The sequence below is a fragment of the Melospiza melodia genome, chromosome 11 (assembly GCF_035770615.1).
Source record: "Melospiza melodia melodia isolate bMelMel2 chromosome 11, bMelMel2.pri, whole genome shotgun sequence".
In the NCBI taxonomy this organism is placed as follows: domain Eukaryota; kingdom Metazoa; phylum Chordata; class Aves; order Passeriformes; family Passerellidae; genus Melospiza; species Melospiza melodia.
The window spans coordinates 27521562-27549081 of NC_086204.1; the positions used below are offsets into that span (position 1 = coordinate 27521562).

The window sequence follows — 27520 nt, forward strand, 5'->3', positions numbered from 1 at the left end:
GAAAAAGAAAAGATAATCTGAGATTGCAAACACCCAGCCTCCAGCTGGACTGAACACCGTGCAGTCTATGTTTGATTTGTGTTTTAAATGAGCTGCAACGCTACTACCCAAAACAGATCCCTCAGAGATGAATGCGAGCAGGGAGAAGAGATTTCTACCCTGCTTCCCAGTCAAATACCATTTTGTGTGATCTGCACCAAAAATAAAAGCGCCACTTTGCCAGACTGGAGTCTCCATCTCCTAGCAACACGCCCCACCCAGCCTTTCCCTGAGACCCTTCAGCAGCTCCTGCCTGCCAGCACAGCTCCCTTCCCCCGTGTCTGCAAGTGGGGAGCCCATGGTACAGATGCACACACATAAATGCAGGTTCTCAAAAGCCAGAGGGAAATTAAGCAAACCTTCTCAAGGCTGAGCCCTGGCACTGCTTTCCAGGAGCATCCCAGGCTCTGCTCTCAGCTCTCAGCAACAGGGGAGAGGGTGGAAGGCACTGACCCACTGGGGACATCCTTGCTGCCAAGCAAATCCTTTCTGTGAGTCCTCTGCAAACCTTAAACCCCCAAAATATATCCTGTAAGTTTAAAAATTGATTAATATTAATTTGATGTTTCTAATAGACAGCTCCTGTGTGTCAAGAGGCAGTGGAAACACTCAGGGCATCAGCTTGCTCTGAGATTTAGTGAAAAACCTCTTTTCCAGCTTTCAGGAAACAAGCAGGACAGCACAACAGTGCATATCCATGCAGCAGCTCTTGTTAAACATCTTAGTTTAACCATTAAACAAACACCACTGGAGCTCACACCTCTTTGTGTGGTGGTTCATTCAGACACAGCCGGGGCTTGCCAGGACTGGAAGGGGAGATCAAACAAACCCCAAAGACAGAGCAGAGCTGCCCAGAGCTTGCAGGGTAGAGGTTTGCACGGGCTGAGAGCTTTGCAGCTGCCTGAAGAAGGCAGAGCTTTCTCAGGCATTCCAGGAGATTGTAGCATTGTATCTTATCCAGAGTTTGCTGTTTGTAAAAGCTGTTTCTCTTATGCCTTCATGTACATCAGTTGTTCTGGTTGAACAGAGATGGTTTCATTATCCTACAAACGGTTTTATGTTACAGCAACCTTCCTGTTCTACCCCCAGCTTATTGTAGTTATTTATGTTATTGGATTTCTTGAATTAAGCTGCTGTTTTATTATTTATGATAGCACAGTTGCATAGGTTGGTCATTATTTTATCAGGGACCCTGTGTTTACACACACTGTTCCAGCTTCCCAAACAGCTCTTTATTACCTTGGAGCACAGATTGCATTCGCGACTGCCTTCTGCTACTTTGTGCAGCTGTATGAGAAACAAAGAGCTACAAATTAACACTATTAGAATGTGGCAGGACCACTCTCCAGATGGGCTAGGTGCCGATTTTGGTGTTCAATCGTGCTCGTGCTTTTTTGGGATGAGCATCCATTCTTTTTTTAATGTAAACAATTCATGTGGCCCAGACAGAGTTTATGTTCTACCCAGGGAGGTGTCACTGCTCACAGGGAGGGTGTACCCTGAGCACAGTGCCACCAAAGGAGGCTGTCACCCCCAGGCAATTGAAGGTGCACAGAGAGGACAGTGCCACCAGAGGATGATGTCCCTTGTGTCAGAGGCTGCTCTGAAGGGCTATCACCCCAGGCAGGTGTGTGACAATAGAGAATGTGCCTCCCAAACATTGCCACCTGGGGAGGGTGTGACCCCCAGGCAGGTCCCTCTCTAAAAGGATGTCATGTCACCCCCAGGCAGAAGCGTGGCATCAGAGAATGTACCCTCTGAACAGTGTCACTGGGTGTCACCCCCAGGCAGGTGAGCGTCATAGAGAACGCACCTCGAGTACAGTGTCACTAGAGGAGTGTCACACACTGGCAGGTGGCCTCTCTAAAAGGATGTCATGTCACCTCCGGCAGGTGGATGGCAATAGAGAATGCACCCTGAGTACAGTGTCACTCGGGGAGGGTGTCACCCCAGGCAGTTATGTGTCATAGAGAATGTACCCCGAGTACAGTGTCACCGGAGGAGTGCCACAGCCTGGCAGGTGCTTCTCTAAAAGGATGTCACCCCCGGCAGGTGGATGGCAATAGAGAATGTACCCTCTGAACAGTGTCATTTGGGGATGGTGTCACCTCGGGCAGGTGCATGGCAATAGACAATATGCCCTCTGAACAGTGTCACCCGGGGCGGGTGTCACCTCTCGGCAGATGCCTCTCTTAAAGGATGTCACCTCCGGCAGGTGGATGGTAATAGAGAATGTACCCTGAGTACAGTGTCACCGGGGCAGGGCGTCACCCCCAGCAGGTGCACGGCAATAGAGAATGTACCCTGTGAACAGTGTCACTCGGGAAGGGTGTCACCCCCAGGCAGGTGAGTGTCATAGAGAATGTACCCCGAGTACAGTGTCACCGGAGGAGTGTCACCCCCGGCAAGTGCATGGCAATAGACAATGCACTCTCTGAACGGTGTCACCTCGGGAGGGCATCACCCCTGGCGGATGGGTGGCAATAGAGAATGTAACCCCCCAAAGTGTCGCCTGGGGAGGGTGTCACCCCCAGGCAGATGCCTCTCTAAAGGATGCCATGCCACCCGCGGCAGGTGCACGGCAATAGAGAATGTACCCTCTGAACAGTGTCACCCAGGAAGGGTGTCACCCCCGGCAGGTGCCTCTCTAAAGGATGCCACGCCACCCCCGGCAGGTGCGTGGCAATGGAGAATGTACCCTGAGTACAGTGTCACCCGGGGAAGATATCACCCCCGGCAGGTGCATGGCAATAGACAATGTACCCTCCGAACAGTGTCACCCCGGCAGGTCCCTCTCTAAAGGATGCCACACCACCCCGACAGGTGCCTGTCAATAGCGAACGCGCCCCGAGCGGTGCCACCCGCGGAGGGAGGGCGTTGCCGCCCCGGTGGGTGTGTCGCGCAGGTGTCCCCGCTGCGGGCGCTGTCCGTGCCCTCCCGCGGCCGCACCTGGCGGCGCCGGGCGCTCCCCGCCCCCGGGCCGGGCCCGCCGCGCTCGGCTCTCGCCGCTCCCCGCCCCTGTGCCGGCCCGGCCCTGTGCATTGTGGTCCGGCGGCGGGGGGCGAACATGGCCGAGAAGCAGAAGCACGATGGGCGGGTGAAGATCGGCCACTACGTGCTGGGGGACACGCTGGGGGTCGGCACCTTCGGCAAAGTCAAGAGCTGAGTACCGCGGCCGCGGGCGGGGCCGGGCCGGGCCGGGAGCGCCCCTCGCCGCCGCCTCCCTCCTCCCGCTCCCGCGGCCTCCGCGCCGGCATCGCTGCTTCCCTAGGCTCCGCTGCCTTCCCCGGGCTCCGCTGCCTTCCCCGGGATCCGCTGCCTTCCCTCGGCTCCGCTGCCTTCCCTCGGCTCCTCTCCCTGGGCAGCATCCCGCGGGGAGAGGCTGGCGGAGCCGTGCCCGGGGCGCACGGGCGGGGATGCGGCGGTGGCGGGCGGGCGGTGGGAGATGCAGCGCTCGCCCCTCGGTGCTCCGGGCGGTGGGAGATGCAGCGCTCAATGCTCCGGGCTGTGGGAGATGCAGCGCTCGGTGCTCCGGGCTGTGGGAGATGCAGCGCTCGGTGCTCCGGGCTGTCACAGCCCCCGGAGCCCGTGCTGCGAGCAGCACCCACCCGAACTTGGCTGCCGCGCTCGGAGGGAGGTGATGGGGAGGCTGCAGGCGCACCGGCATCCTGCCCCTCGGTGCCGGGAATGCGCTGCTGTCCTTCCCCAGGACCCGCAGGTGCTCCGGGGTGCTCCTGGAGCCGCAGCCGAGGCGGTTCGGTCCGAGCATCGCCCCGCGCACCGAGCGCGCCCCGCGGGATGGAGGGGCCGGGCGGGCAGGGATGGACCGGCTGTGCCTGCACCTGGGGAAGGGAAGGGTCCAAAGAGACCGGAGAGCACCTTCCGGTGCCTAAAGGGGCTGTAACAGAGCTGGAGAGGGACTTCTGGCAGGGGTTGGGGCAGAGGGAATGGCTTGGTGCTGACAGAGGGCAGGGTTAGGTGGAATACTGGGGAGAAATTGTTCCCGACAGAAACTACTAGTAATAGCTACTAGTTATAACTATCTGTATTGTGCTGTAAATAATCGTGAATTAATTATTTCAGTCTCAGCATTATCATCATCAATGAAATCAGTGTTTTATTCATATAAATAGATTTTGTCATCCTTAATCCTTGTGGACCAAGTTGTGCGAAGATTCCATTGCAATAACTTAATCAAGCGCTTCTCTCAAAAAGGCTTCCAGTTTGCAAATTCCATTTTTAAACTAATTAATTATCAGCTACCTGCAAATAAGAGGCATTATGAGTCATTAGAGTGTCTCAAAATTTGAAATTGTCTCAAAATGAGAAATTGTGTGGGTGGGGAGGCCCTGGCACAGGTTGTCCAGAGAAGCTGTGCCTGCCCCCTCCCTGTAAGTGTTCAAAGCCAGGTTGGACAGGGCTTGGAGCAACCTGGGGTAGTCAGAGGTGTTCCTGCCCACGGCAGGGGGAGGGATGAGATGAACTTTAAGGTTTCTTCCATTCCAGACAATTCTAGGATTGCAGGATGGGGGCTCCACACAGGGATTCCTTGTCCAGCCATGCCAGAGCAGCCAGCTCACATCCTGAGGGCTTTGCTTTACCTGGCTCTGAGGTTTGCAAATATTTGTATTTCCTTTTTTCCCCGTGGATTCTGCTGCCATTACGTGCAAATTTCAGTTTTTAAACAAGATACTAAAAAAACCAGAAAACCGACAAAATTCAGTGTCTAAGCTGAGTTTCCCAGTTGGAATTTGGTTTAGCTCGAGCTGGGGGAGCAGCTGTCCCACTCTGTGTCCCCCCAGCCCAGTGGGATGTGGCTGGGCAAAGGGGTGCTGTGCCTGCCCTCAGTTCCTGGAGTTTTAAAATAAACCCAAATTGAGAGCAGATGAAAGAAACCACCACGACCACTGCAGCTAAGTCCACCTGTGGCCATTAATCACGCCCCTAAAAATATATTGCTGTGTTTAATCCCAAACCGCAAATTTACTGTCTAAAGAATTATCAGAATAAATACTTCTAACAGTAAGGACCATTTAAATCACTCCTGTGTACTAGCAGACCTCAAAACTGCTCCAAAGGCAGGTTTTTTCCTTGCAGACCAGTTTAATCCTGCAAACAATAGCCTTTTTTATCTTTAACTAGCACAGATACCCCCTACCCCACGTATGACCCGAGTGTGGTAAAAACAGACATTTTCCAAAGAAATATTTCAAATAACTTAAAAGAGATTTCCTAGCTCAAAATCCTTTATAGGTGAGTAGTACCCTTTATATGTTTTTTTTCCCTTAATATTTTGCCTGCAACTGACAGGTGAAGTTTGTTCTTGAGACTGGGAACTGAAATGAAGGAATGGAGTATCCCATTTATATAGAATTACAGCATTTTAGTCGAATGAGTTTTAGAAAAACTTGTATTCAACTGAGAAAAGTAGAGTTTTTTGTTGATTGATTCAAGCATTGTGTGTTGGGTATAATAATTGCTTTTTCAGGGAGAAGTCAAGTGCAATCAGTGACATTTCTTGTTGCTGATGTGTTTTCTTCAATTTCTGCCTTGCACAAGGTTTTGGTTTTGGTGCTTTTTGTTGCCTTACTCGTCAAAGTTAAGAAATCATAATTTACAGTTGTTCAGGATTATTGTCATTAGGGACATAAGAAATGGCAATGAAAGGGAGGATTTAGTGACATGGGGTACAAACCAGTGCTTCAACTCATGGCTGGAGCTGAGGAGTCATTTGGAGCCATCAGGAGCCAGAGACACGACAAAAAAAATATCCCTGACTGCCTGGGTCATCCTCCTAAAAACTGGCTGAATGCTGCAGGAAGCTGTTTTGTTTTAAGCCCATTCAGTTTCTTGATCTCATTTACAAAAAGTCCACTCAAGGCATGGAGGGGAGCAAAGAGGCTGGCAGCTGAGGGCAGGATTTTGGTGTGAATACTGAAATTCCATCTGGAAATGGGAGTGAGGACCCAGCATCTGTTAGAAGAGAGGAAGGTGGCAGGAGCTGATGTGGTGTGGATGGACAGGAGGTGTCATGTCAAGACTTGAAGTTACCACATAGCATTTTTGCCAAATACAGTTATTTTCCCTCTCCTCCAGGCCAAGGATAATTTGCAGATGATGGAATTATTTGCAGAAAAAAAAAATTCTAATTTGCAGAAAATCCACATAATTTGCAGAAATAGAACTGTGGAGAAGGTCTTGGATTTGGGAGTTTAACAAAGCCTTGGGGGAAGGAGGTGTCGTCTCCTTCCCAGGGCGTTGGCAAGAAACAATGAGGCAAATTGTGTTTGCTATGGGCACATCCCACCCTGTGGCTCCCCAAAAGCTCTCCTGTGTCCCCAAAAGCTTTTTGGGTCCCCAAAAGCTCTGCTGTGACCGCAGTGAGGTTCACAGTACTAACCCAGATATTTTCCCTGTGTGATGCCCCCCATGGCATCTTTGGTGGCTCCTTTGCCTGGCTTGTTTGCCACAAAAGTGCCAGATTTGTGGTCCCTCCAGGACTTGGGTTGTGTTTGTGTCACTCCATGGGCTCCAGCTGGGATCAGATCCCATTTTTCCCAGGCACTGTGGCATTGCTGCTGAAAGGCAAACTTGGTGTCAGAGGGAAGATAAACTAAAGGAGGCTGAGCAGAGGAAGGGCAGGGAGAGGCTGGGACAGCACACAAGCAGAATTAATGCAGCATTGCTAAATATATGCTTGGGATGGATTTCATTTTTAACTTGGGGCTGAGATAAGGGCAAGCAGAGCTGATAGGGAAAGGAGTTTCCTCACCCCTCCACAGAGCTTCTGCATTGCCCTGAAGCATTTGCAAAATTGTTAACTGCTTGTGCTGCCTGAGCTGGTAGGATAAAGAAAGTGATGCAGAAATCCATGCTGTCAAGGGGGTTTATTTATTATCTGTGCTCTTGGTGCTATAATCACTATTCCTCCTGGTTTTTTGTTTCTTTTTATAAAAATAAGTGAATGTCAAGAGTCTCCTTTTAACTTTTTGAATGTGGGGAGGCAGTGAGAGGGAAGGAGGTGGCCTGACCTTGGGGTGAGTGTGACCATGTTCACAAGGGTTCTTGGAAGCGGGAAGAGACGAGAATGTTGATTCCATGTTTCAGAAGGCTTGATTTATTATTTTATGATATATATTACATTAAAACTATACTAAAAGAACAGAAGAAAAGGTTTCACCAGAAGGCTGGCTAAGAATAGAATAGAAAAGAATGATAGCAAAGGTTTGTGGCTTGGACAGAGAGTCTGAGCCAGCTGACTGAGATTGCCCACTAATTCCAAACATCTACATGAGACCAATCACAGATCTACTTGTTGCATTCCACAGCAGCAGATAACCATTATTTACATTTTGTTCCTGAGGCCTCTCAGGAGGAAAAATCTTAAAGAGAAGATTTTTCATGAAACGATGTCTGCGACAGGCTGAGGATCCTTTTCCATGCCTGTGGGAGACCTGGGACCTGCCCTTCACTTTTGGGATGATCCTGGGTTTCAGAGACAGTGACTCTGTGAGCAGAGGGAGGGTTGTTCATACTGCCCATGTCTAAATTCCTGCAGTCCAGAGAGCCCTCAAAGGCTTAAAAAGTCTCCCACCACATAGGAAATTGTGTTCCCTCTTTGTCTCCCTCTCTCTCACCGAGTTCAAGGAGGCTTAACAAGTCACTGGGGACAGAAACAATAATATCTCTGTATCTAATGCTTACTGTAAGCAAAAGATGGATTACAAAACAGGCTGTTTATTTTCAATTATTAATGTGTTTGTGCTAGCAAACCTTTGCAGAGTTACACATTGTTTGTCACGGATGGGAAGGGGATGAACTGTTTGGCAATAGTATTAAAAACAATAATTATTCATTCTGGGCATGGCCATTTTTTTTTCCCCCCTAGTGTATAATAAAAAAATTTCAAAGCATATGCTGAGCGTTGTCCTGAAACAAAGGGTGGTAGAAATCAGGGTTTTCCTCCTAGTTCAGGGAAAAAACTTTGTTTTACCTCCCTGCAGCACTGCCCTGCTCTGTTCTCCCTGAGGATTCACCAGGGAAAATGCCTCCCTGGACTATTTACAGCCCTCTGAGGAATTATCTGCCTCCTCCAGCCCTCAGCTAATCCCTAAATTGCATCTCTGCTGCAAAGCTGAGTTTATTTTCATTCCATCATCTAGTAGTTTTAAGTATTACGAGGAATAAAATGGACATGCAAAGTGGTGCTTTAATTTTCAAGGGCAGTCAAGTGTTTTATTTTTAGGATGCTCTTCTTGAGGAAAGAATCTCTGGCAGGTCTTATCTGGTGGCTAATAATAGTGACCTGGTGTGCCCCGAGTGCTGCTGCCCTGCCCTTCTCACACCTCCTGCTCACCCCGGGTGCTGCTGATCAGCTCATTAGGGCTGCCAAAATTACAGCCTCTAATAATGTAATAACAAGGTTTGCTGGCAATAATTAACTCCTTGCACTGCAAGGGTGATGCTGGTAATTAGAGAGCACAAATATTTACTGTAAGCAGGTTTTGCTGTGCAGGCTTTAGGAAACCATCTGTGTGTCACTCTGCTGAATAGCATGTTGGAAAATACTGAGAAGGGGCAGCTCATTCTGAGAACCCCTTTTGGGTATAAACACCACGTTTTTAAGCTCTTTCTCCTCTCAATTTCAATATAAATCTTGCTTCCTTGGGAGCTTTTTTTTTTTTTTTTTTTTTTTTTTTTGTGTGGTTTGTTTATTGATAACAAATAGATCCCACGCTGAATTAGTTTCACATCATTAATTACAATTCCCCCAGTGACAGTGGGTCTGCTCCTCCCAGTTTATGGGTATGATTTTTTCCCTGAACACAGGAGATAAACATCAGCATCTGAATGCACCAAGTGCATTTTTTTTAAAAAACTCTATTGGAGTTTGCATCTTTCCTAAAAGCAGAGTTTGCTCCTGCAGTCCAGCAGTGTTCCTGCAGCTTGTCATCAAAGCAAGAAGCACGCTGGGGGAAGTATAAATAGAAATTCATTTTAGTAATGCAAATCCCGCAGTCCTATTTTGGGCAAGGAAAATCCCCATACCATTAAAAAAAAAAAAAAAGAAGTGTGATGGTCTAGTTTTAAGGCTGGGTTTATGAGGGATTTTGTCTACCAGTGTGTTATGGTGGAGATTCTCCTCTGCCATTTAAATATATCTGTTTCTGATTAATCTAGCTTTTACATGCTATAAATCCTTGCAAATTACCTTGGGGTATGACCTCCTCCAGCAACTCACTCTTTTATTTAGTGGAGTGCTTTTGGCAGATAAGTCCTCTCTCTTCTGCCTTCTGTGACTCCACTGGGAAAACAGTGAAGAGACAAAAACTAAAATATTTCACACCCTCATCTTCTGCTGTTTTTTCCCTTCAGAAGTGGCTTTTTGCTTATAGTGCCCTAAACTTCTTGTGTGAACCCTGCTGCACTGTTTAGTGACTTTGCAGTGCTCTCATTGCACTGTTTAGTGACTTTGCAATGCTCTCTCTCTCTCCCTCTCATAGTTGGTGAGCACCAGCTGACGGGGCACAAAGTGGCAGTGAAAATACTGAACAGGCAGAAAATCCGCAGCCTGGATGTGGTGGGGAAGATCAAACGGGAAATCCAAAACCTGAAACTCTTCCGGCACCCCCACATTATCAAACTGTGAGTACCCTCCCTGCCACGTGGGCAGCTGCTCCTCTCTGCACAAAGACCTCTCTCACACGCCTGGCTGGGCTGCAGGAGATGGATTAGGGCACTGAAAATTGGGTTTGCTCAGGTTTTTGTGTGTTAGGTGATCTGCTGGCACAGGTTTTCCAGAAAAGCTGTACTTCCCCATCCTTGGAGGTGTTCAAGGCAAGGTTGGATGGGACTTTAAACAACCTGGAATAGTGGAAAGTGTCCCTGCCCATGGAATTGGATGGTCTTTAATGTCCCTTCCAACCCAAACCATTCCAAGATTCCATGAATTTCAGCATGGTCAGGCTCTGAGAGTGAAACCTTGGCCCCCACTCAATAGGATTTATGTTTTAATGCGCTGATTAGCCAGAGCTTAAAAGAACATTTTTTTTTTTCTTTCAAAATTTATTATTCAGACATAAGTTTTGAAAGTCTCCACTTTGATGAACCTGAGTTGGGGTCGTAAATCAGCACCTGCACTGCAGCCTCTGGGATTCCTGCTCAATCCCCAGCTTGTGCAGCCAGCCCACATTAATGAGGCACTCGATAATATCTTTGGCATTCCTATAAAAGAAAGCTGTTGAATGGTAACTGCAAGGGTAAGTTGACATTTAGGTCAGCCTTAAAACTGGCATGAGATATAGCAAATACCTGGGACTTAGAGGCAAGGGAAAACAAATTCTCTCTACAGTTAAATAACTAACCATGCAGCAACTGTTGACTTTAGAGTAACTTCACAGTTCCATGGATTTATTGGAGAACAGATTGGTATTATTTAATGAAAAAAGCACCAGCAAGACTCCTCAGCTGTGTGCCCAGCATCCTGCAGGTCAAATCCTGTTCACACATTTGTCAAAGCAGTAAAAATTGAATCCAGTTTGACAATATCTGTGTCCTGTGATACATGTTGCATTCATGAAATACAGTGATAAAGATGTGAGGAGACTGGGGCACACAAACCTCTTTCAATAAGTTTTTAAATGCATATAAAAGAAATATTGGGGCAATTAACAGTAGCTTAGATGTCTGGGCCCAAAGCTCTTCAGAAAAAATGAGGTTGATGGTATTGATTTTTATGGGAGTATCCCACATTCCCTTGCCAGCCTCTTAAAAATTGCTGAAATCTCTTTGTTTCAAATTACAGTCCTGTAAAAAGTAATGAAATTCATCTGAAAAAAAAAAAACCAAAAAAGCAAACAACAACAAAACAATGAATCTGAAATAAAAGAGAGGGAGGTCCCAGCTGGTGCTGCTGTGAATTCCTGGGGCTGCATTGACCTCAGCTCATCACTGGCAGTTTGTTCCAGCTGGGACACTGAAATGTCTTTGCAGCACTCAGGGATCATTTTGAAGGAAAATGGAGAAAAAAATCTGCAAGTTGAAGGTGATACTCTGGATTTTTTCCCCCATTCTAGAAGCATTTTCACCCCATCTCTATGGAGATTTAATATTTGAAAAATAACTTCAGGGGGTCTCCTTTTTGTTTCTGTACCTGTCCAGAGGAAGTTCTCTCTAGTGCCTAGAGCTCTCTCTCTCTTTTTTTATTTTGATATAAGGGGAACCACATGGATCCTCTCCTTGCCCCCAGCTAACCAGGACTTCATTTCTAAAGCTGTTGTTGCAGCTCTTACCCAAAATGGAAATTTGAAAGTCAGGGCAGTCCTAAATGTGGTAAGATTGCCTGGCAGATATTTCAGAGGATTATTTAAAGGGCTGAAGGAAGTTCATAGGTCTGGAAAAGAGGTCCTTGCACAGACAAGTGAAAGGTTATACTGGAAACAAGAGACAACTTTTCAGGAGTGGAAAGCGGTTACAAATGCAAGATCTGAACAAATCCTTATTTGAAGTGTTGATGTGGAATTAATAATCTGTTTAAAAGCCTTTCCCTATTCCTAATCATGTATTTTTTTTTTTTTTTTAAATCTGCTTGTGTTTTTGAAGGTACCAGGTGATCAGCACACCAACAGACTTCTTCATGGTCATGGAATACGTGTCCGGGGGGGAATTGTTTGATTACATCTGTAAGCACGGACGTGTAAGTGCCAGTCCCCAGCCAGCCCCAGCACTTGGGTGGGGAGAGGAGCAAAATCACTGCTCAAGGGAGCACAGTTAAGGTTAAGGCCCAAAATAGAAGTTGCTTCACAGCAACCCCGTCTGGGGTGTCTCGTACTGGCTCACACAAAACTTGGGTGTGATTTTTCGCAGCGGTCTCTGGTGTGTTTTTGACCCTCAAACCAAAATATGCAAGGTAACGTGTTGCTTAGGGCAAATATTTGGAAAAATGGCTTATTTTTGTGATTTTTAGCTATGGGTTGCCTGTCAAAACCCCATGATCAGCAGCAAATTTATAGCTTGGGAGGGGAAAACCACTTGGTGTGGTCTCCACTCCAGTCATTCACCTCTCCCAGAGCCCCTTCTTGGTTCCATGTCAGGTTCTTTGAAGGTTTTCAAGGATGTGGCTTATCTGAGCAACATTTTCAAATGCCAGCAGTCCCACTTGGTGTAAATCACCTGTGAAATGTGAGATTTTGGTTACAAGGAAAATCACTGGTGTCTGCCCCATGGAGCAATTGGAGGACAAGGAGGTAAAAATGGGCCGAAGTGGACATCCAGAAAAAGGATTCAGGTGAAGGATCAGCCCATCACATGTTCCTTTCTGTGCTACAAAATCAATAAATTCACTGCAGATTTGGTTAGATTAGTGTAGTGGTCAATGGACCTGACTCAGTTTTCTTTTCTATGTACAGTTCTGATTTCTCACACATTTTGCCCATTTAGATCTTTTCAGTGACTGATTTGGATCTTTTCTGAACTTCTGCGTTCATAAACTCCATTTTTCATGAAGGGAATCTTTTGGAATTCATCAGTTAAAATGATAATTGAAAATACAGTTTCTCTGATATAGCTCATACAGCTTTATTAGCTATATAGATAATTAAAATCACAATGATATCCAGCTTCACCAGAGGAAGTCCATGAGGAATTGCTCCCAGCAGCATCCTCTGTGGTGTTTTGTCCAGCCTGGATCTGTACCAGTCCCATTGGGCCAGCAGGCCCTAGTCTGATAGGTGCCACCTTTAAATTCTTGTTGACATCTCACCTGAACTGAGGTCTCACCTTTCATCTCGGGGCTGTATCATTTTCAAACGCTGGCACATTGTAAAATACAAAGGTGAGAAATCTGCTTTATTTGCTGCTTCTGCTCTCAGGCAGGCTGGGATTTTCCCTCTGCACTCTGGAAGCTTTTTTGGCTCCTTGCTAAGTGCAGCCTTCCCCTGGCTGAGTGCACACCAAGCCCAGCACTGTTCCCTCTGCTGCTCCCACAGGTCGAGGAGGCAGAAGCTCGACGCCTTTTCCAGCAGATCCTGTCTGCAGTGGATTACTGCCACAGGCACATGGTGGTGCACAGGGACCTGAAGCCAGAGAACGTGCTGCTGGATGCACACATGAATGCAAAGATAGCTGATTTTGGTATGTGAATGTGCCCAGCAGCATTCCAGAGCTGCCAGAGCGTGGCCAGGGAGCAGCAGAGCCTGGAAATCCCACACTCACAAACACTGCCATTCCAACCACCTGGAAATCCCACACTCACAAACACTGCCCTTCCAACCACCTGGAAATCCCACACTCACAAACACTGCCCTTCCAACCACCTGGTAATCACACACTCACAAACACTGCCCTTCCAACCACCTGGTAATCACACACTCAGAAAGGCTGCCCTTCCAACCACCTGGTAATCACACACTCACAAACACTGCCCTTCCAACCACCTGGAAATCACACACTCACAAACGCTGCCCTTCCAAACACCTGGAAATCACACACTCACAAACGCTGCCCTTCCAAACACCTGGAAATCACACACTCACAAACGCTGCCCTTCCAAACACCTGGAAATCACACACTCACTGCCCTTCCAACCACCTGGAAATCACACACTCACAAACACTGCCATTCCAACCACCTGGAAATCACACACTCACAAACACTGCCCTTCCAACCACCTGGAAATCACACACTCACAAACGCTGCCCTTCCAAACACCTGGAAATCACACACTCACTGCCCTTCCAACCACCTGGAAATCACACACTCACAAACACTGCCCTTCCAACCACCTGGAAATCACACACTCACAAACACTGCCCTTCCAACCACCTGGAAATCACATACTCAGAAACACTGCCCTTCCAACCACCTGGAAATCACACACTCACAAACACTGCCCTTCCAAGCACCTGGAAATCACACACTCACAAACACTGCCCTTCCTGCAGCAGCAGCACAGGGATTACCTGCTGCAGGCTGCTCCTGCAGTGGCACTGAGAATGGAGCAGAGAAGTAATTTGTAGATCTCTGCTGTGTTTTAGTGTAATCTCTCGACATCAAATTTACCTAATTTGTGTTTGAGGCAGGCCGGGTGCAGCTGGTTCAGGGTGAGCTGCTGTGTGTGTTTATTTTTGTGCATGTTCTCCCTCTGTTTGGCCATGTGCTCTTGGCCTCAGCTCATTTTACAACCAGCAGTAACAGGAGTCTCTAAGTGGCATTAGGAATTGAAATCCATTAAAATACCCGGGCTGCCAACTCTGTCCTGGTGAGTCCTTTCTAGCAATGTAAATCCTGCTGAAGATTTACTCATTTCACAGCCCCAGTTGCCATATGAAGTGAGTGCTCTGGGATGAATTATATCTCTTGTCCTCTGTGCTCTGGGATTTGCAACTTAGAGGAGTAAAATTAGCCTGGAGTGAAAATTTTTTGGTTGGATGTAAAAAAAAAAACCAACCCAACAAAATAACAAACAACAACAATAATAACAAAAGTAATAATTTTCAAATCAGTTCAGAGAAGTCTATCTAAATTATATCAACAGTTCCCTTCCAAATATCCCACTCTACTTCCTTGCCTCTTCTGTTGTGACATATGTCACACAGCATGTCTGGACCTTTAGATCAAACATCAGTGTATAATAAGCATTTTGTTTTTTTAGGGCTGTCCAACATGATGTCAGATGGTGAATTTCTACGCACCAGCTGTGGTTCCCCAAATTATGCAGCCCCTGAAGTCATCTCTGGAAGGTGAGACATTCCATTTCTCATCAGAGTCTATGTGAGCACATGGAATTTAAATTTGTTCTTGGTATTGGAAACAGCTTTGCATGTCTAGTAAAAGTAGCTGAATCCTTCCAGCCTGGATTTTGTGTTTGGGTGAATCTGTTGGCAAAGATCTGAAGGTTTTCTTGCTTATTTTACTTCTCAGTAGCTGTAATAGCAAACTGTGTTTTGCTACTTTGGAGGAATTATTAATACCAGATGTTGACTGTTTATATTGCTAATTAAAGAGGGTGAAAATGACTCTTTGGATGCAAACACTGAGATTCCAGGTTGAAAGGCTTTTCCAGGCCACCCCCTTCTCTCCTGCCCACCTGTAATATAAAACACGGTGTTAATGAGGAAAACCATTCACTAACAAAAGGAGCAGGAAGATCTTTAATCCCTTCCCAACACTGGTAAAGAAAATACTTGTCTTCTGGTTCCTTGAGCTTGGGGTTTTGGCTGTGGCAGTAGGTTCAACCTTCAGAGCTTTGTTTTGAGCTGATTCATTGAATTGACAAACCTCCTCTGTGGTTGCATCTGTACAGCACATGGAGTGCTGGGCACACCCCACAAGGCTGAACTGGACTTCCAGTTGTTGATACAGAATTGTTGCCTCCTGTATTTTGCTGTCAAGAGTAGAAATTACATGGAATGTACATTTTGCTCTAATTCTCTCTGTAATACCTTAGCAAAGATTGCAAATATAGATTTGCAAATTTTCACTCCTCTGAATGGTCCTTCAAACTGCTCATCTCACTATCTGCTCCTTTTTAATTTTGATTTCCCTTTGCCATGAGCTTTACTTTTCCTAATCCAGTGTATTTTTGCCTATATCTGTAGCTTTTAAATAGAGCATTTTGTTCAGAATGTGTTTGCTGTGATTTTGATTATTTTATCCCTCTTTACACCAGAGCAAGTGTTGGCAGAGCATCCTAGGAATTAGACTAGCATCCAAAAGCCCTGTTGTGACTACAGCTCTGTGTGTGAAATGAAACCAAGTAAATCCTCATTGTCAAGAAGGGGACAAAGCAAGAAACTACTGGGATGCCAAAAAAAAATAGTATTTCCATCTCAGTGAAGGCCAGACATGTGTTTTTCAATTTGTATAGGAGACAAGGCACATGGCAGATCAGCAAGGAGGATTTAGTCCTTGAGTGTTCCAAGAGTACAGGCAATGCAGCTTAGTGACAACAAAAGCAAGATGGAAAACCCAAACCAAGCCCACATGTTGCACTTTTTGGCTGGCTGCAGCTGCATCCCTCCCTCACCACACTCACTGCAGGCTCAGGGCTGCCTGAGTTTCATGGCCCTGCTCAATGTGCCAAGCTGCCCTCCTCTCTGCTGCCTGCCCTGCTGGAGCACAAAAGCAGCAGAGTGTGGCAGCTCAGATTTCAGAGCCATAAAAGTGCATCTTATGTGGGCTTAAAGGTCCAAAATACTGTTCAGGCAGTGCTTTTATCAGTGAAAGAATCAGGTTTCTGATCTGTGGGGCTTGGGTGTGGAGGCAGGGCTGAGCCTCTGCCTTTCCAAAATGGCTTTGCTGCTGTTCCTGGCCTCAGCAGGGAAACTCTCACCTTTGGACAAGCAGAACAAGTGTTTTGGGGTGTTCACAGAATGGTCACCTGCATGACCAGCCTTAATTTCTCTCTGCAGTGATGCTTTTCAGGAGGAGCAAGAGCAGGATGCTGAGGTTTCATGAAGACACTTCTGTAGTTGCATTTCAACTTCTGTGTTTTGGTTGGGCCTCACAGCCCAAGGGCAAGTGTTGCCTCCCAAAATCTCTGGGGAGCCATCAGATGTGCCAAAAAGAGATGAGAAGGAGCAGCAAAGCTGTATTATTTGGGGTGTCCTGAGCTGGTGATGGCAGAGAGCACATTTGGCAGCTTGTAGGGAGCAGGAGCATTTAGATACCAGCACACCAAAAATAAACACTCGGAGATAGAATTATCTGTTGCTGCTTGATCTGCCTCGTTCAATGAACAGAAATTGCTGGGGCAAAGGAGCAAACAGCCTGGCAGGGCTCTTGGAAATGGAGGTTTGGCTTTTTGGAGAGTTTGGTGGAGGCAGGGTTGTACACAGGAGTGTGGGCAGCCAGTGCCAGCCCTGCCATGCATTTCCCTGAGCACTTTTGGCTGAGGCACATTTGGTTTGGGGGGAGCCACATGAGCAGCCCTGGTGTGGGCTGGAGCTGGCAGGGGTTCCCCCCATCTGCACCCTGATTGAGGAGGGGATGGGGTGACACAAAGCCTGAGGAGAAGGTGGGGGTGACACAGAGCCTGCACCCTGACTGAGGAGAGGATGGGGTGACACAGAACCTGCACCCTAACTAAGGAGAGGATGGTGATGACATCTTTCTCCTGTCCTTGTCCTCGTGCAGGCTCTATGCTGGCCCAGAGGTGGACATCTGGAGCTGTGGTGTCATCCTCTACGCCCTCCTGTGTGGCACTCTGCCTTTTGATGACGAGCACGTCCCCACCCTGTTCAAGAAGATCCGTGGGGGGGTGTTTTACATCCCGGAATACCTCAACCGCTCCGTGGCCACGCTCCTCATGCACATGCTGCAGGTGGACCCCCTCAAGAGAGCCACCATCAAGGACATCAGGTGGGCTGGGGAGGGCTGGCTGCTTCTGGGGCTCTCTGGTGGCTGTCCTGAGGGTCTCCTGTTGGCAGGGTGGTTTTCAGGAGTAGCCAGCTAATCCAGATGGCTTTTGTCCCAGGTGATACAGCCCTGCACCCCTTCTGTGCTGGCTGGAAGTGGGTGATGATGAACAGGATGAGGATTTTTTATATAAATTTTATATGCAAATATTTAAAATTCTATTTTATTTCATTATAAACTAGCTTTAAAAATCTCTTAACAGCACCTAGCAAAAGCAGCTATACCATGCAATAATCCCAAGAACTTTATAATATCCAACAGTCATTTTTCATTTCTATATTTCAGGACCACATCCCTATGGGTACCAGATAAAGGGGATAATCATTGTACTTAATGTATATCCAAAAGAAAAGGAGGAGAAACCCAAGAGTTACTAACTTAATATGTAAATTACATGTAGCTATGTGCTAAGCATGAACATAAACCCTATTAGGACTTCCAGGAATTCTCAGGTTTTTAATGCATTTTCAATGGACAGCCTTAATTTTACCCTTCAAGCAAACCCATGCAAACTTCCTTATTTTATTCCTTAATTACTTAGGATGAGAGGACTTAATTACGTGTTAGAGAGGCAGCACATGAGGCGATATTGCTGTCAGTACATAGAGCCTATAGACAAGGCACTGTGTGTGTTTTAGGCAATTATCATTCACCTCATTGTAAATTAGTGAGAATTGGGTATTGGGTATGGGAATTGGGTAGGTTTGATGCTCTGTATCAAAAAAAAAAGGGAATATTGGAAGTGTTGAGTCTCACTTCAAACTCAGTGTGCAGAGTGCCATCAATGTCCCTGTACCGAGCTGGGTTTTGCTCCCCATTCATCAGCTAGGGTTTATTCTTGTCTGGTGGTGCTTTCCCCACCTCCCCTCTCACACCAAGGCTCCCCTCTGCCCTCCCCAGGGAACACGAGTGGTTCAAGGAGGAGCTGCCCAGCTACCTGTTCCCGGAGGACCCTTCCTACGACGCCACGGTCATCGACGACGAGGCGGTGCGCGAGGTGTGCGAGAAGTTCGAGTGCACCGAGTCGGAGGTGATGAACAGCCTGTACAGCGGCGACCCCCAGGACCAGCTGGCCGTGGCCTACCACCTGGTCATCGACAACCGCCGCATCATGAACCAGGCCAGCGAGTTCTACCTGGCCTCCAGCCCCCCCACGGGCTCCTTCATGGACGACAGCGCGCTGCACATCCCGCCGGGCGTGAAGCCGCACCCCGAGCGGATGCCGCCGCTCATCGCCGACAGCCCCAAGGCACGCTGCCCCCTGGACGCCCTCAACACCACCAAGCCAAAGCCCCTGACTGTCAAAAAGGCCAAGTGGCACCTGGGCATCCGCAGCCAGAGCAAGCCCTACGACATTATGGCCGAGGTGTACCGCGCTATGAAGCAGCTGGACTTCGAGTGGAAGGTAGGGAGTGCTGGCAGGGGTTTACAGCATCCTTTGTTCCATAAACTCAGGGAGCTTCACCTGTTTCCAGGTTTTTAATGCATTTAATTTTACCCTTAATTTTTACCTGTTTCCAGATAAATGCCCCCACCAGTTTCCAGATAAAGTCCTCACCTCTTTCCAGACAAATGCCTCACCTCTTTCCAGATAAATGCCTCACCTCTTTCCAGATTGTTGTATTTTTAAGGACTCCCAACAAGGGAAGGAAGGAAGGAATGATGCATCTGATTCTATGTTCTTAAAAGGTTAATTTATTATTTTATGATATTAAATATATAATATTATGTGAATATTATTATATACTATATTATAATAATATTATATTCTATATTCTATATTCTATATTCTATATTCTATATTATATATTATATATATAATACTATATATGTTAAATAGATATAATGTTATGTTGTAGAATATATATGTTAAATATATATGTTATATTACAGAATACTATACTAAAGAATAGAGAAAGAATACAGACCGAATACTAAAAAGATAATAATGAAAACTAGTGACTCTTTCCAGAGTCCCAACACAGCTGGACTGTGATTGGTCGTTAAGTCAAAACAATTCACGTGAAACCAATGAAACAAGCACCTGTTGGTAAACAATGTCCAAACACATTCCAAAGCAGCAAAACACAGGAGAAGCAAATCAGATAATTATTATTATTTTCATTTTTCTCTGAGGCTTCTCAGCTTCCCAGGAGCAAAATCCCGGGCAAAGAGATTTTTCCAGAAATTATGACAGTAACACCAGATAAATACCCCCAACTTGCAATCATCCCTGCTATTCCTTGTTAAGGCAAACTCACTGAATTAAGGTGCCAGCTGTGCTTATTTGTGCTTATCTGTGGTGTTTCTTTATGGTGTGCAATAAGGTGCCCCAAGACTTCAGCTGGAAAGATGATTCTGCCTTGTTTAGCTGCGGGGATCAGAGGAGCTGTTCACATTTCTAATTTTAGTGGCTAATTCCTTGCGAGGTCATCTCGAGTGCTCCTGAGCAGAGGAACTCTCATTATTTCTGTCTGGTCCTGTCAGGACAGAAATGGTACAGTGCAAATTGTCCTAAAGGATGCACAGATGATGGGCAGGGGAGCCTTGGGTGCAGAATTTGTATCTTTGATGTTGTGGCCTTTCCCTGATGGAGATGGAGCGTGCTCACAGACCAGATGTGTATTCAGACACTTATTGCTTCTTCAGTTTAGGGCTCAGCTTCTTGATTTAAATCCAGATGTTTTAGCTGGCAGTACTCACTGCAGGTATTTCTCCGGGGCTGTGCAACATTTAGTCACAGTCCTTTTCAAAGTTGGAATAATAAATCCCTAAGTTAGCCCTGGAGCTCTGCTGCTGTGCCTGACTCCCCAAATCCTGGTGCAGCCCCTGAAGTGAACTCTCCTGGCTTGTGGCCTTTGGCATCATTGAGAGCCAGGAAAGGAGAATTTCATCCCAGATTTTCATCACCAGAGGAGCTTTCCTCTTCCCTCCAGGTCCTAAGTGTTGTACTGTGTGAATTTCACTGTTCTACTTCTTTGAAACCTCCTGCTTCCTCATTATTTTTGATAATATTGCATTTTTAAAACCAAGTAGCTTCCAGAAACCCCATTTCCCTGCACCAGGCAGGAGATGGACCATGGCCAGGTGCATTTGCCTACACCAGCCAGACATTTTTTAGCTGCATGGTTTTACAGAGAGTGAGCAAACCTGCTGTATTTCTGCTACAGCCTCAAAAACCAACTCAGCCCAACATCTCTGTGTGTAGGCAGTGCAGCTTATTTCATACGAGGAGGTTTCACAATAGCCTTTCCCACCCTAAGAATAACTTCAGATGTGACTCTTCATCAGAATTAACTCTCCCATCCACACAGTTGCTTCATAAATATAGCACAGAGAAAAGATCTCATTGTAAATGAGATGCAGCAGATTGTGAGGTGGGAAGCAGAGAGGGGAAATACTCAGCCTGAGGCTGATCCACAGGCACTGGGTTTGGCTGTGCTGATGGGAGAGGCTGCTCTGATTTCAGAGCTTGTCCTGATTTCACGAGCACTGTCCATGTATGTGGGCCCACGAGTGGACTTTTTGGTCCATGTGGCCATGGCTGCTGCTGAGGTGGGGAGCAAACATCAGTTTTGTGCCTGGCAGATGGGTCACTGCAGCTTCCTCAGCCAGCAGCTGGTGAATCACAGCCTTAAGAAGAATATTTAAAGACAGGAGGAAACAAGGCCGCTTGCTTCATTTTATAGTGGTTGTCCTTTTGAGAAACTGTTTTTCCCAGAAGATGTCTTACTCATATTTAGAAAAAATAAGGGAAGAAGTGTTCCTGTTGGTGCCTGGAGTGTCCCTGCTGAGGGCAGGTTTCCCTTGCAGGTGGTGAACGCCTACCACCTGCGGGTGCGCCGCAAGAACCCCGTCACCGGCAACTACGTGAAGATGAGCCTGCAGCTCTACCAGGTGGACAACCGCAGCTATCTGCTGGACTTCAAAAGCATTGATGGTGAGTAGGAGATGGAGAACATGCAGAAGGGCGAGGCTGGAAGTTTAAGAACCATTCTCTGTGTTTTGAAGCGCTTACACATATGTCATTTCAGCAGGGGCCCTTTCGCGCCTCTCAAACTCTGCTGCTGTTCCCATTTCATTACCACACCTGCACTGCAGCTGCAGAACTAACCCCACTTTTTCTCCCTTCTCCCTTATTTTGTTTTTGGCCTTTCTAGACGAGGTGATGGAGCAGAGGTCCGGCTCCTCCACGCCCCAGCGCTCCTGCTCGGCCGCGGGCTTGCACCGGCCGCGCCTGAGCATCGACGCGGCCGCGGCCACCGAGTGCCAGTCCCTGATGGGCTCCCTGAGCGGCTCCTTCGTGGGCAGCATCCCCTCAGTGCCCCCCCGCCTGGGCAGCCACACCATGGACTTCTTTGAGATGTGTGCCAGCCTCATCATGGCCCTGGCCCGCTGACGGCCCCCTCTGCGCACCGTGAGGATCTGCGCCGACTCGTCCGCCCCCTCCTTTCTTTTGCTTCCTTGTTCTTCCTCCTCCTCCTCCCCTCACTGCCCCACAGAGCCAAGTCCAGACCCAAAACATGCTCCCCTCTAGCAAGGCACCAAGGAAATTAACTTCTCTCCTTGTGCCTGGCGAAATGTATCCAATACTCTTTTTTCTTCTTTCCTTGTGAACCCCATGGGAAATGTTAAGGTTGTAAAGTAACAAATGTTATCACTGAGTTTTTGGAAAACACCTCCCCCCTGGTTCATCCTGAGGTAATGGAGGCATAGCCACGCTTCCTGCAGGGAGTTTGATGTTCTCCTTGATGCTGTGCAGAGCTGGGCTGAGCCAGGGCAGAGGGGCTGACCAGGAGCCCTGTGAGATGGAGTGGAGGGTGATGAAGCAGCTCTGCAGCGTTCACACCCAGCTGCCAGCCTCTCTCACACTTTCCTCCCCAAAGCAGCAGCTGCTTAGATGCTTCTGCACTAGTGCAATATGACCTCCCTCCCCTCTCTTTTTTCCTCTGCTGAAGATGGGCAGGGAAGGTGGGATGTGCAAAGGTCCTGGTGCAAACTTGCCAGTCTTTGCAGAGGAGTGTCCCTAAGGTGCAGTCTTTGCAGAGGAGTGTCCCTAAGGTGCAATCTTTGCAGAGGAGTGTCCCTAAGGTGCAGTCTTTGTCCCTGTCCACTCTTTGCAGAGGAGTGTCCCTAAGGTGCAGTCTTTGTCCCTGTCCACTCTTTGCAGGGGAGTGTCCCTAAGGTGCTTTATTTTGCCCAAGGGCTCCGGACAGCACTGAGCTGCTCGCCACGCTCGGAGCTGAAGGCGGATTGCCTTTTTCTCCCCTCCCTGCAGCCTGCTCCCCCTGCCCTGCCTCCCCACGGGCTCCAGGGGCTGAATGCCAGGCAGGGCTCAGGTGAGCAGAGGACAGGATCTGGATCACCCCCCTGAGGACCCAGCGCTTCCCCCAGCGCTGGGACCATCCCTGATGGGCAGGAGGCATCAGCAGCGCACAGCTCCGGAGCACTCACCTCTCACCTCTCCCCTAGGACGCTCTGCCTGTTGTCACCTCCCCAAAATCACTGCCAAATCTGCCTTCCCTGCTGCTGGACACTCACTGCCCCTGCCCAAGGGCTCTCCTGTCCTGTGCTGCTGCCCACTGGACTGTGACCTTCGCTGCTCCGCTGACCAGGCAGGGATATCCCAACCCGGAATTTTACTGTTCCTTTGCTACTGGCTGTCTGAAGGATGGGGTTTTATTTTTCAAGATGAACTGCGGGGATTTTTAAGGTTAAATTCTTGTTACCCAAGGGTAAACCCTAATGCATGTATAAATTCTTTGTTTAAAAGAGTTATTATTTTTTATTACACGGGATTAATCTAATGGGCAGCGTTGGCATCTGCTTGGCTTTGATATGGTATTTAATTCCATTTACTTGATTATGAAGTAATAGTCTAATCAAGGAACAAATGCTTTATGAAAGCTTTGCCAAAAATATGTTGGGTGGGGGGGTTGGTTTTGTTCTGTTGTTTTGTTTTTTTTTTTCCTTTGTGTTCTGTTTTAAGAAACAAAGCAAAGAACTTTTGCTGGTCCCAGGTATGCAGTCATTCGACTTGAAAAAAAATGTAATCTGTCTTTTTGATAGCTTCATATGACCCCTTGAGGTTTTTTCCTAGGGTTTTCTTTTTTGTACAGTTGCACTTTAATTTATACTTTCTGCAAGTTTGTATGAGAAGCAAGGAAAAGAACAACAAATTAAGCCTTTTTTACTAATCATTTAAGGTAATCAAGACAAACATGGGATATTTTTGCCATCTACTGGCAGTTAAATGGACTTTTTCAGTTTGAAGTCCCTTTTTTTTTAAAAAGAACCACAAAATTGCCTTACTTTTGTTACAGATTGTGCTTGGATCCTCACTAACGTGACTTTACAGTTGCAATTTTTCCAGAAGCCGCACAAAGTAGAAAGCTTCCAAAAAAAAAAAAAAGAAAAAAAAAGAAAAAAAAATCAGTTTTGCTCTTGAACACTAAATCCAACACAGCAGTGGTTGGACTGTAAGAAATACTGGAAATATTTGTAGTGCTCCTAGGTTTTGTAGCGAGCCTTTTATTACAGTATGATTATTAAATACCTACTCTGGGGTGAGGATGGCTTTGGTGCTGTGCCTGGTGGCTGCCAGGTGATTTGTGTCCCCAGTGCTGTGGTGTGAGTTTGGATGGAGAATCCAAACTCCTGCATGGAAAAAAAAAAAAAAAACAAAAAAAAAAAACAAAAAAACCAAACCCCACCCCAGAGTCAAAGCTGAGGAGCACCCCTGCCCTTCAGCAGCTTTTGTATCAAGGCTGAGATTTGGGGTGATGGGGATGAACCCCTTTGCAGAGGAGCAGGAGCAGCTGTAGGGCCAGGCATTAATTTCCATCCAGGACACAGCAATGAAATGAAGTGAAATGTATTTCAAATGTTAAAGGCTTTTCACATCTTCACTCCCAGCTGAGCATCTTGCCAAGCCCTGGCAGCACCTGCAGCCCCCTTGATAAGGGGCTGGTGTGTTCCAGTCTGGGGCTCAGGAGCAGGTAGATGTACTGATGTCTTTTTTCAAATTGACTCTTGTCCTCTGGGATTTCCTACCCAGCAGAACTAATAGTATTAAGCAGCAGCAAATGCCCCTGGGAGGAAATATTTCCTTCCTGGAGGCAGGTGGGATTTCTAGGCTGTAGAATAAGCCCCTTGTGGCACTTGGCATCTCCTCTGACCCGTGCAAACATTAACTGCTGTGTGGGTCTGCAGAACCAGTCCTTCAGGGCAGAGTTATTCAGCTTTCCATATGCAGAGGCACAAAGAGATGAAGCCCTTCCCTGCTCAGGGTCAGCAGAGGCAGAGGAGGGAGCAGGACTGGTGGAAGCACCTCCCCAGTGACCACATTGGACTGACTGGTCCATCACAGCCTTGCCCAAATCCGTGCTGCACTTTGGAACACTCTGAGGACTTTCACTTCTTTTTATTATTTATTTTACCTTCAAATAGACTGTGTTGTGTTTCCCAGCTACAGAGGAGTTGCTGACCTCCAGTTACATTTTCCAGAGGAAGAGTTTAACTTCCACACTGCTACACTGTGGTCAGCTCTTTTTTGAGTTATGCTGGTGCATGCACAAGCGTCGGGAAAAGCAGGGTAGACAATATTTGAACTACAGAAACTTGAATTACTCCAAGTGCAATTCTTCAGAAGCCACTGAACAGCTGTGCTTTGCAAGCCACAAGCTCACCCAAATTTTGCTTCAGCCCGAGGGGGGAGAGAGACAAAATGCAAAGGATGAAGAGTTCAGATAGGCTCCAACAGAAACCTCCAGCTCCTGGATGAGTTAATTCAGAAATACCTTGTGCTGTTCTTGTTGGAAGCTATGTATATGTAAATATTATATATGCATATATATAAAATGTAGGTGGCATCCCTGTCATTGACCTCTCAGCTTTATTCTTCCAGCAGGGCAGGTCTGTGCCCTGGACACTGCCACCCTTCACTAATCCCAGCCTCTGAGAGGACCTGGACAAAGGGAATGCTATTTTTACACCCTCTTTTAGGTAAAGCCCATGAGTAGCTTAGCTCACCCCCTCAGGCTCGGCATGGCCTTGGCCAGGGATGGGAGGAGAAGTGGCATCAGGAGCTGTGAGAGTCCTGCCCTGTGAGAATCCTGCCCTTCCACCCCCCTGGCCAAAGCCCTGCTGCTGATGGGGTCTGGGGCAGGTTTATTTTCAGGAGCTGGAGCTGAGCAGGTAAAGGCAGCAGGATATTTTATTTTTTTTTTTTTTTCTTCAATGGGTCAGAAATGCATCTTGAGCTGTGTGTCCAGTTCAGCATTTCACGAGGTGTGTACAAGCACAGGGGAGTCCACGGGCAGCGCTGTAAAAACGCGAACCAGCTGGTTAGCGTGTGCTGCGTATACATTTCTGTGCATGATCATAGTGGCATTTGTGTTGGAATTGATGAGGTTTGAACAAAATAACCCTTCTGTCTACTCCTTTTCATTTCACTGCTCTTGCTGTCAGCGTGCAGCCCTGCAGGAGGAGGAGGAGGAGGGAGCTGAGTGCAGGACATGAACTCGTGCCTTCGCTGCGCGCCGCGGCTGCTGGAAGTGGCAGCTTTGTTTCACGAGGTGCACAATTTCCCCAGCTCGTGCAGGATCCCCCCTCTGAGACATGCAGGCCGTGTTTCTAAATACTTGAAGTACCATTTGTTGTGCAATTATTTGGCTTCACCCTTTTATTAGCTGAGAGGAGAGAGGGAAGAAGAATCGCACATCTGGATGAGCCAAGCCAACCCCCGCTCGAGCTCCTGCTGTTCCTTTCCTGGAAAGTTTTAGGGTCTGGTTTTGTTCCAGGTATATGATGGACCTTACTAGAGTCACCTTTCTTAAGGTCTTACTTTGGTATGGGCTTTTCATTTAGTGCTTTCCTTTGGCTTCCTTAGCCCTCCCCTTATATATCCCTTTTTTCATCATTTGCTTATAAAAAAAAAAAATTGCAACAGCTTCTTGTAATTCTGAATTCCCAGTCTGCCTCTCGGCCATGGAGTTAATGATTCAGCCAGAGGTACCTCAGTCCCATGCCTGAGAGGTGAACTGGGTTTCAGAGTTCCCACATGACACCTACTGATGGAACACTGACTTTTGCAGAGAGCACACCTGGTATTCGATGCACGGATCTTTTAATTGTCATTTTAATTGTCAGAATTAGGAGAACTAGACTGTGAATCAGAGCTCTACCTGCAAGCACGAGTACACTTTTGGTGTTAGAAAAAGTCTGTTTTTAACAAAAGCCTTGAAGTTCCTGCTGAAGCTGCCTTAATTTAAAAATCAAAGTTTATTTGTAAGACTCATCTCTGATAATTTTTTTTTTTTCAAGTTTGGAAATAGTTTATTTATCCTCATCTCACAAAGCTGTGAAGTAGATCCTGTAGCCATGGTAATATTTATTCTTGTTGCTGAAAGCATGTTCATGTGTTCTGTATCATGTTATATTCACGTGGTTTGTACCTCAATGCATTTGTTTTGTTTTTTTTTTTCTTTTAGAGCACAAAGCAAAACTGAATCCCAGGATTTCTGTGGTGTCCTTGGCCCAGCATCTTTGGGCAGACAAACCTCAGCTCTATGAGAGAGGTAAACTGGACTTAAATTCATACTCTGCAGTTCTTAAATTCATACTCTAAGGAGTGTTTATGATTTATAATATATGTATTATGATTTTAAGAAAAAGATACTGAACTTTAAAAAGTTCTGAGTAGAAGCATCCCTTCAAACGTATCATTAGGATGAATCTCAGAAAAAAAAAAAAAAAACCTGAGCTCAATAAACACTCCATCCTTCTCGATATTTTCTATTTTATCAACTGAGGGCCTGGAGAGGGTTTTCTTTCCCAATTCATGGCTGTAGTATTTTTGTTATGGAAGGGCACAGAGCCCTGGTTCAGTTCTGTCCTTTGTGCATCAGATAATCACAACGAAGCCTTTTTCCTTCCATTTATGGTGTGGAAAGTGTTTCTCGGTGTACTGCACTGCATGTGATAGCTGTCTCCATGGTTGACATTTGCACTTTAATAAACTCAGAGATGAAAAGAGATAAAAGCAGCAAATCCTTCGGATTTCCTT

The 27520-nt window shown here is 46.8% G+C and overlaps 1 protein-coding gene across 3 annotated transcripts; it reads left to right on the forward strand.

The window, feature by feature from the left end:
* Positions 1-3060: 3060 nt before the first annotated feature.
* PRKAA2 (protein kinase AMP-activated catalytic subunit alpha 2) lies at positions 3061-27504 on the forward strand. 3 transcript variants are annotated; one of them, XM_063166175.1, is made up of 10 exons: positions 3061-3200; positions 9543-9684; positions 11641-11734; positions 13026-13170; positions 14690-14777; positions 17173-17397; positions 18355-18859; positions 21268-21394; positions 21615-22485; positions 22546-27504. In XM_063166175.1, the coding sequence occupies exons 1-9, from the start codon at positions 3107-3109 to the stop codon at positions 21851-21853; spliced, it is 1659 nt and encodes a 552-aa protein (XP_063022245.1). In that variant the 5' UTR covers positions 3061-3106; the 3' UTR covers positions 21854-22485; positions 22546-27504. The 3 variants fall into 3 exon arrangements, with proteins under 3 accessions (XP_063022245.1, XP_063022246.1, XP_063022247.1); XM_063166176.1 differs by having other exon boundaries at positions 22593-27504; XM_063166177.1 differs by lacking the exon at positions 3061-3200 and adding an exon at positions 8776-9256.
* Positions 27505-27520: the final 16 nt, after the last annotated feature.

What these genes read in the sequence shown, in the direction of transcription:
- PRKAA2 (XM_063166175.1), top strand. Translation starts at nt 3,107, where the DNA reads ATGGCCGAGAAGCAGAAGCACGATGGGCGGGTGAAGATCGGCCACTAC. An exon ending in ACATCTGTAAGCACGGACGT is followed by an intron (nt 11,735 to 13,025) that starts GTAAGTGCCAGT and finishes CTGCTCCCACAG; the next exon opens with GTCGAGGAGGCAGAAGCTCG. An exon ending in AGCTGGACTTCGAGTGGAAG is followed by an intron (nt 18,860 to 21,267) that starts GTAGGGAGTGCT and finishes TTTCCCTTGCAG; the next exon opens with GTGGTGAACGCCTACCACCT.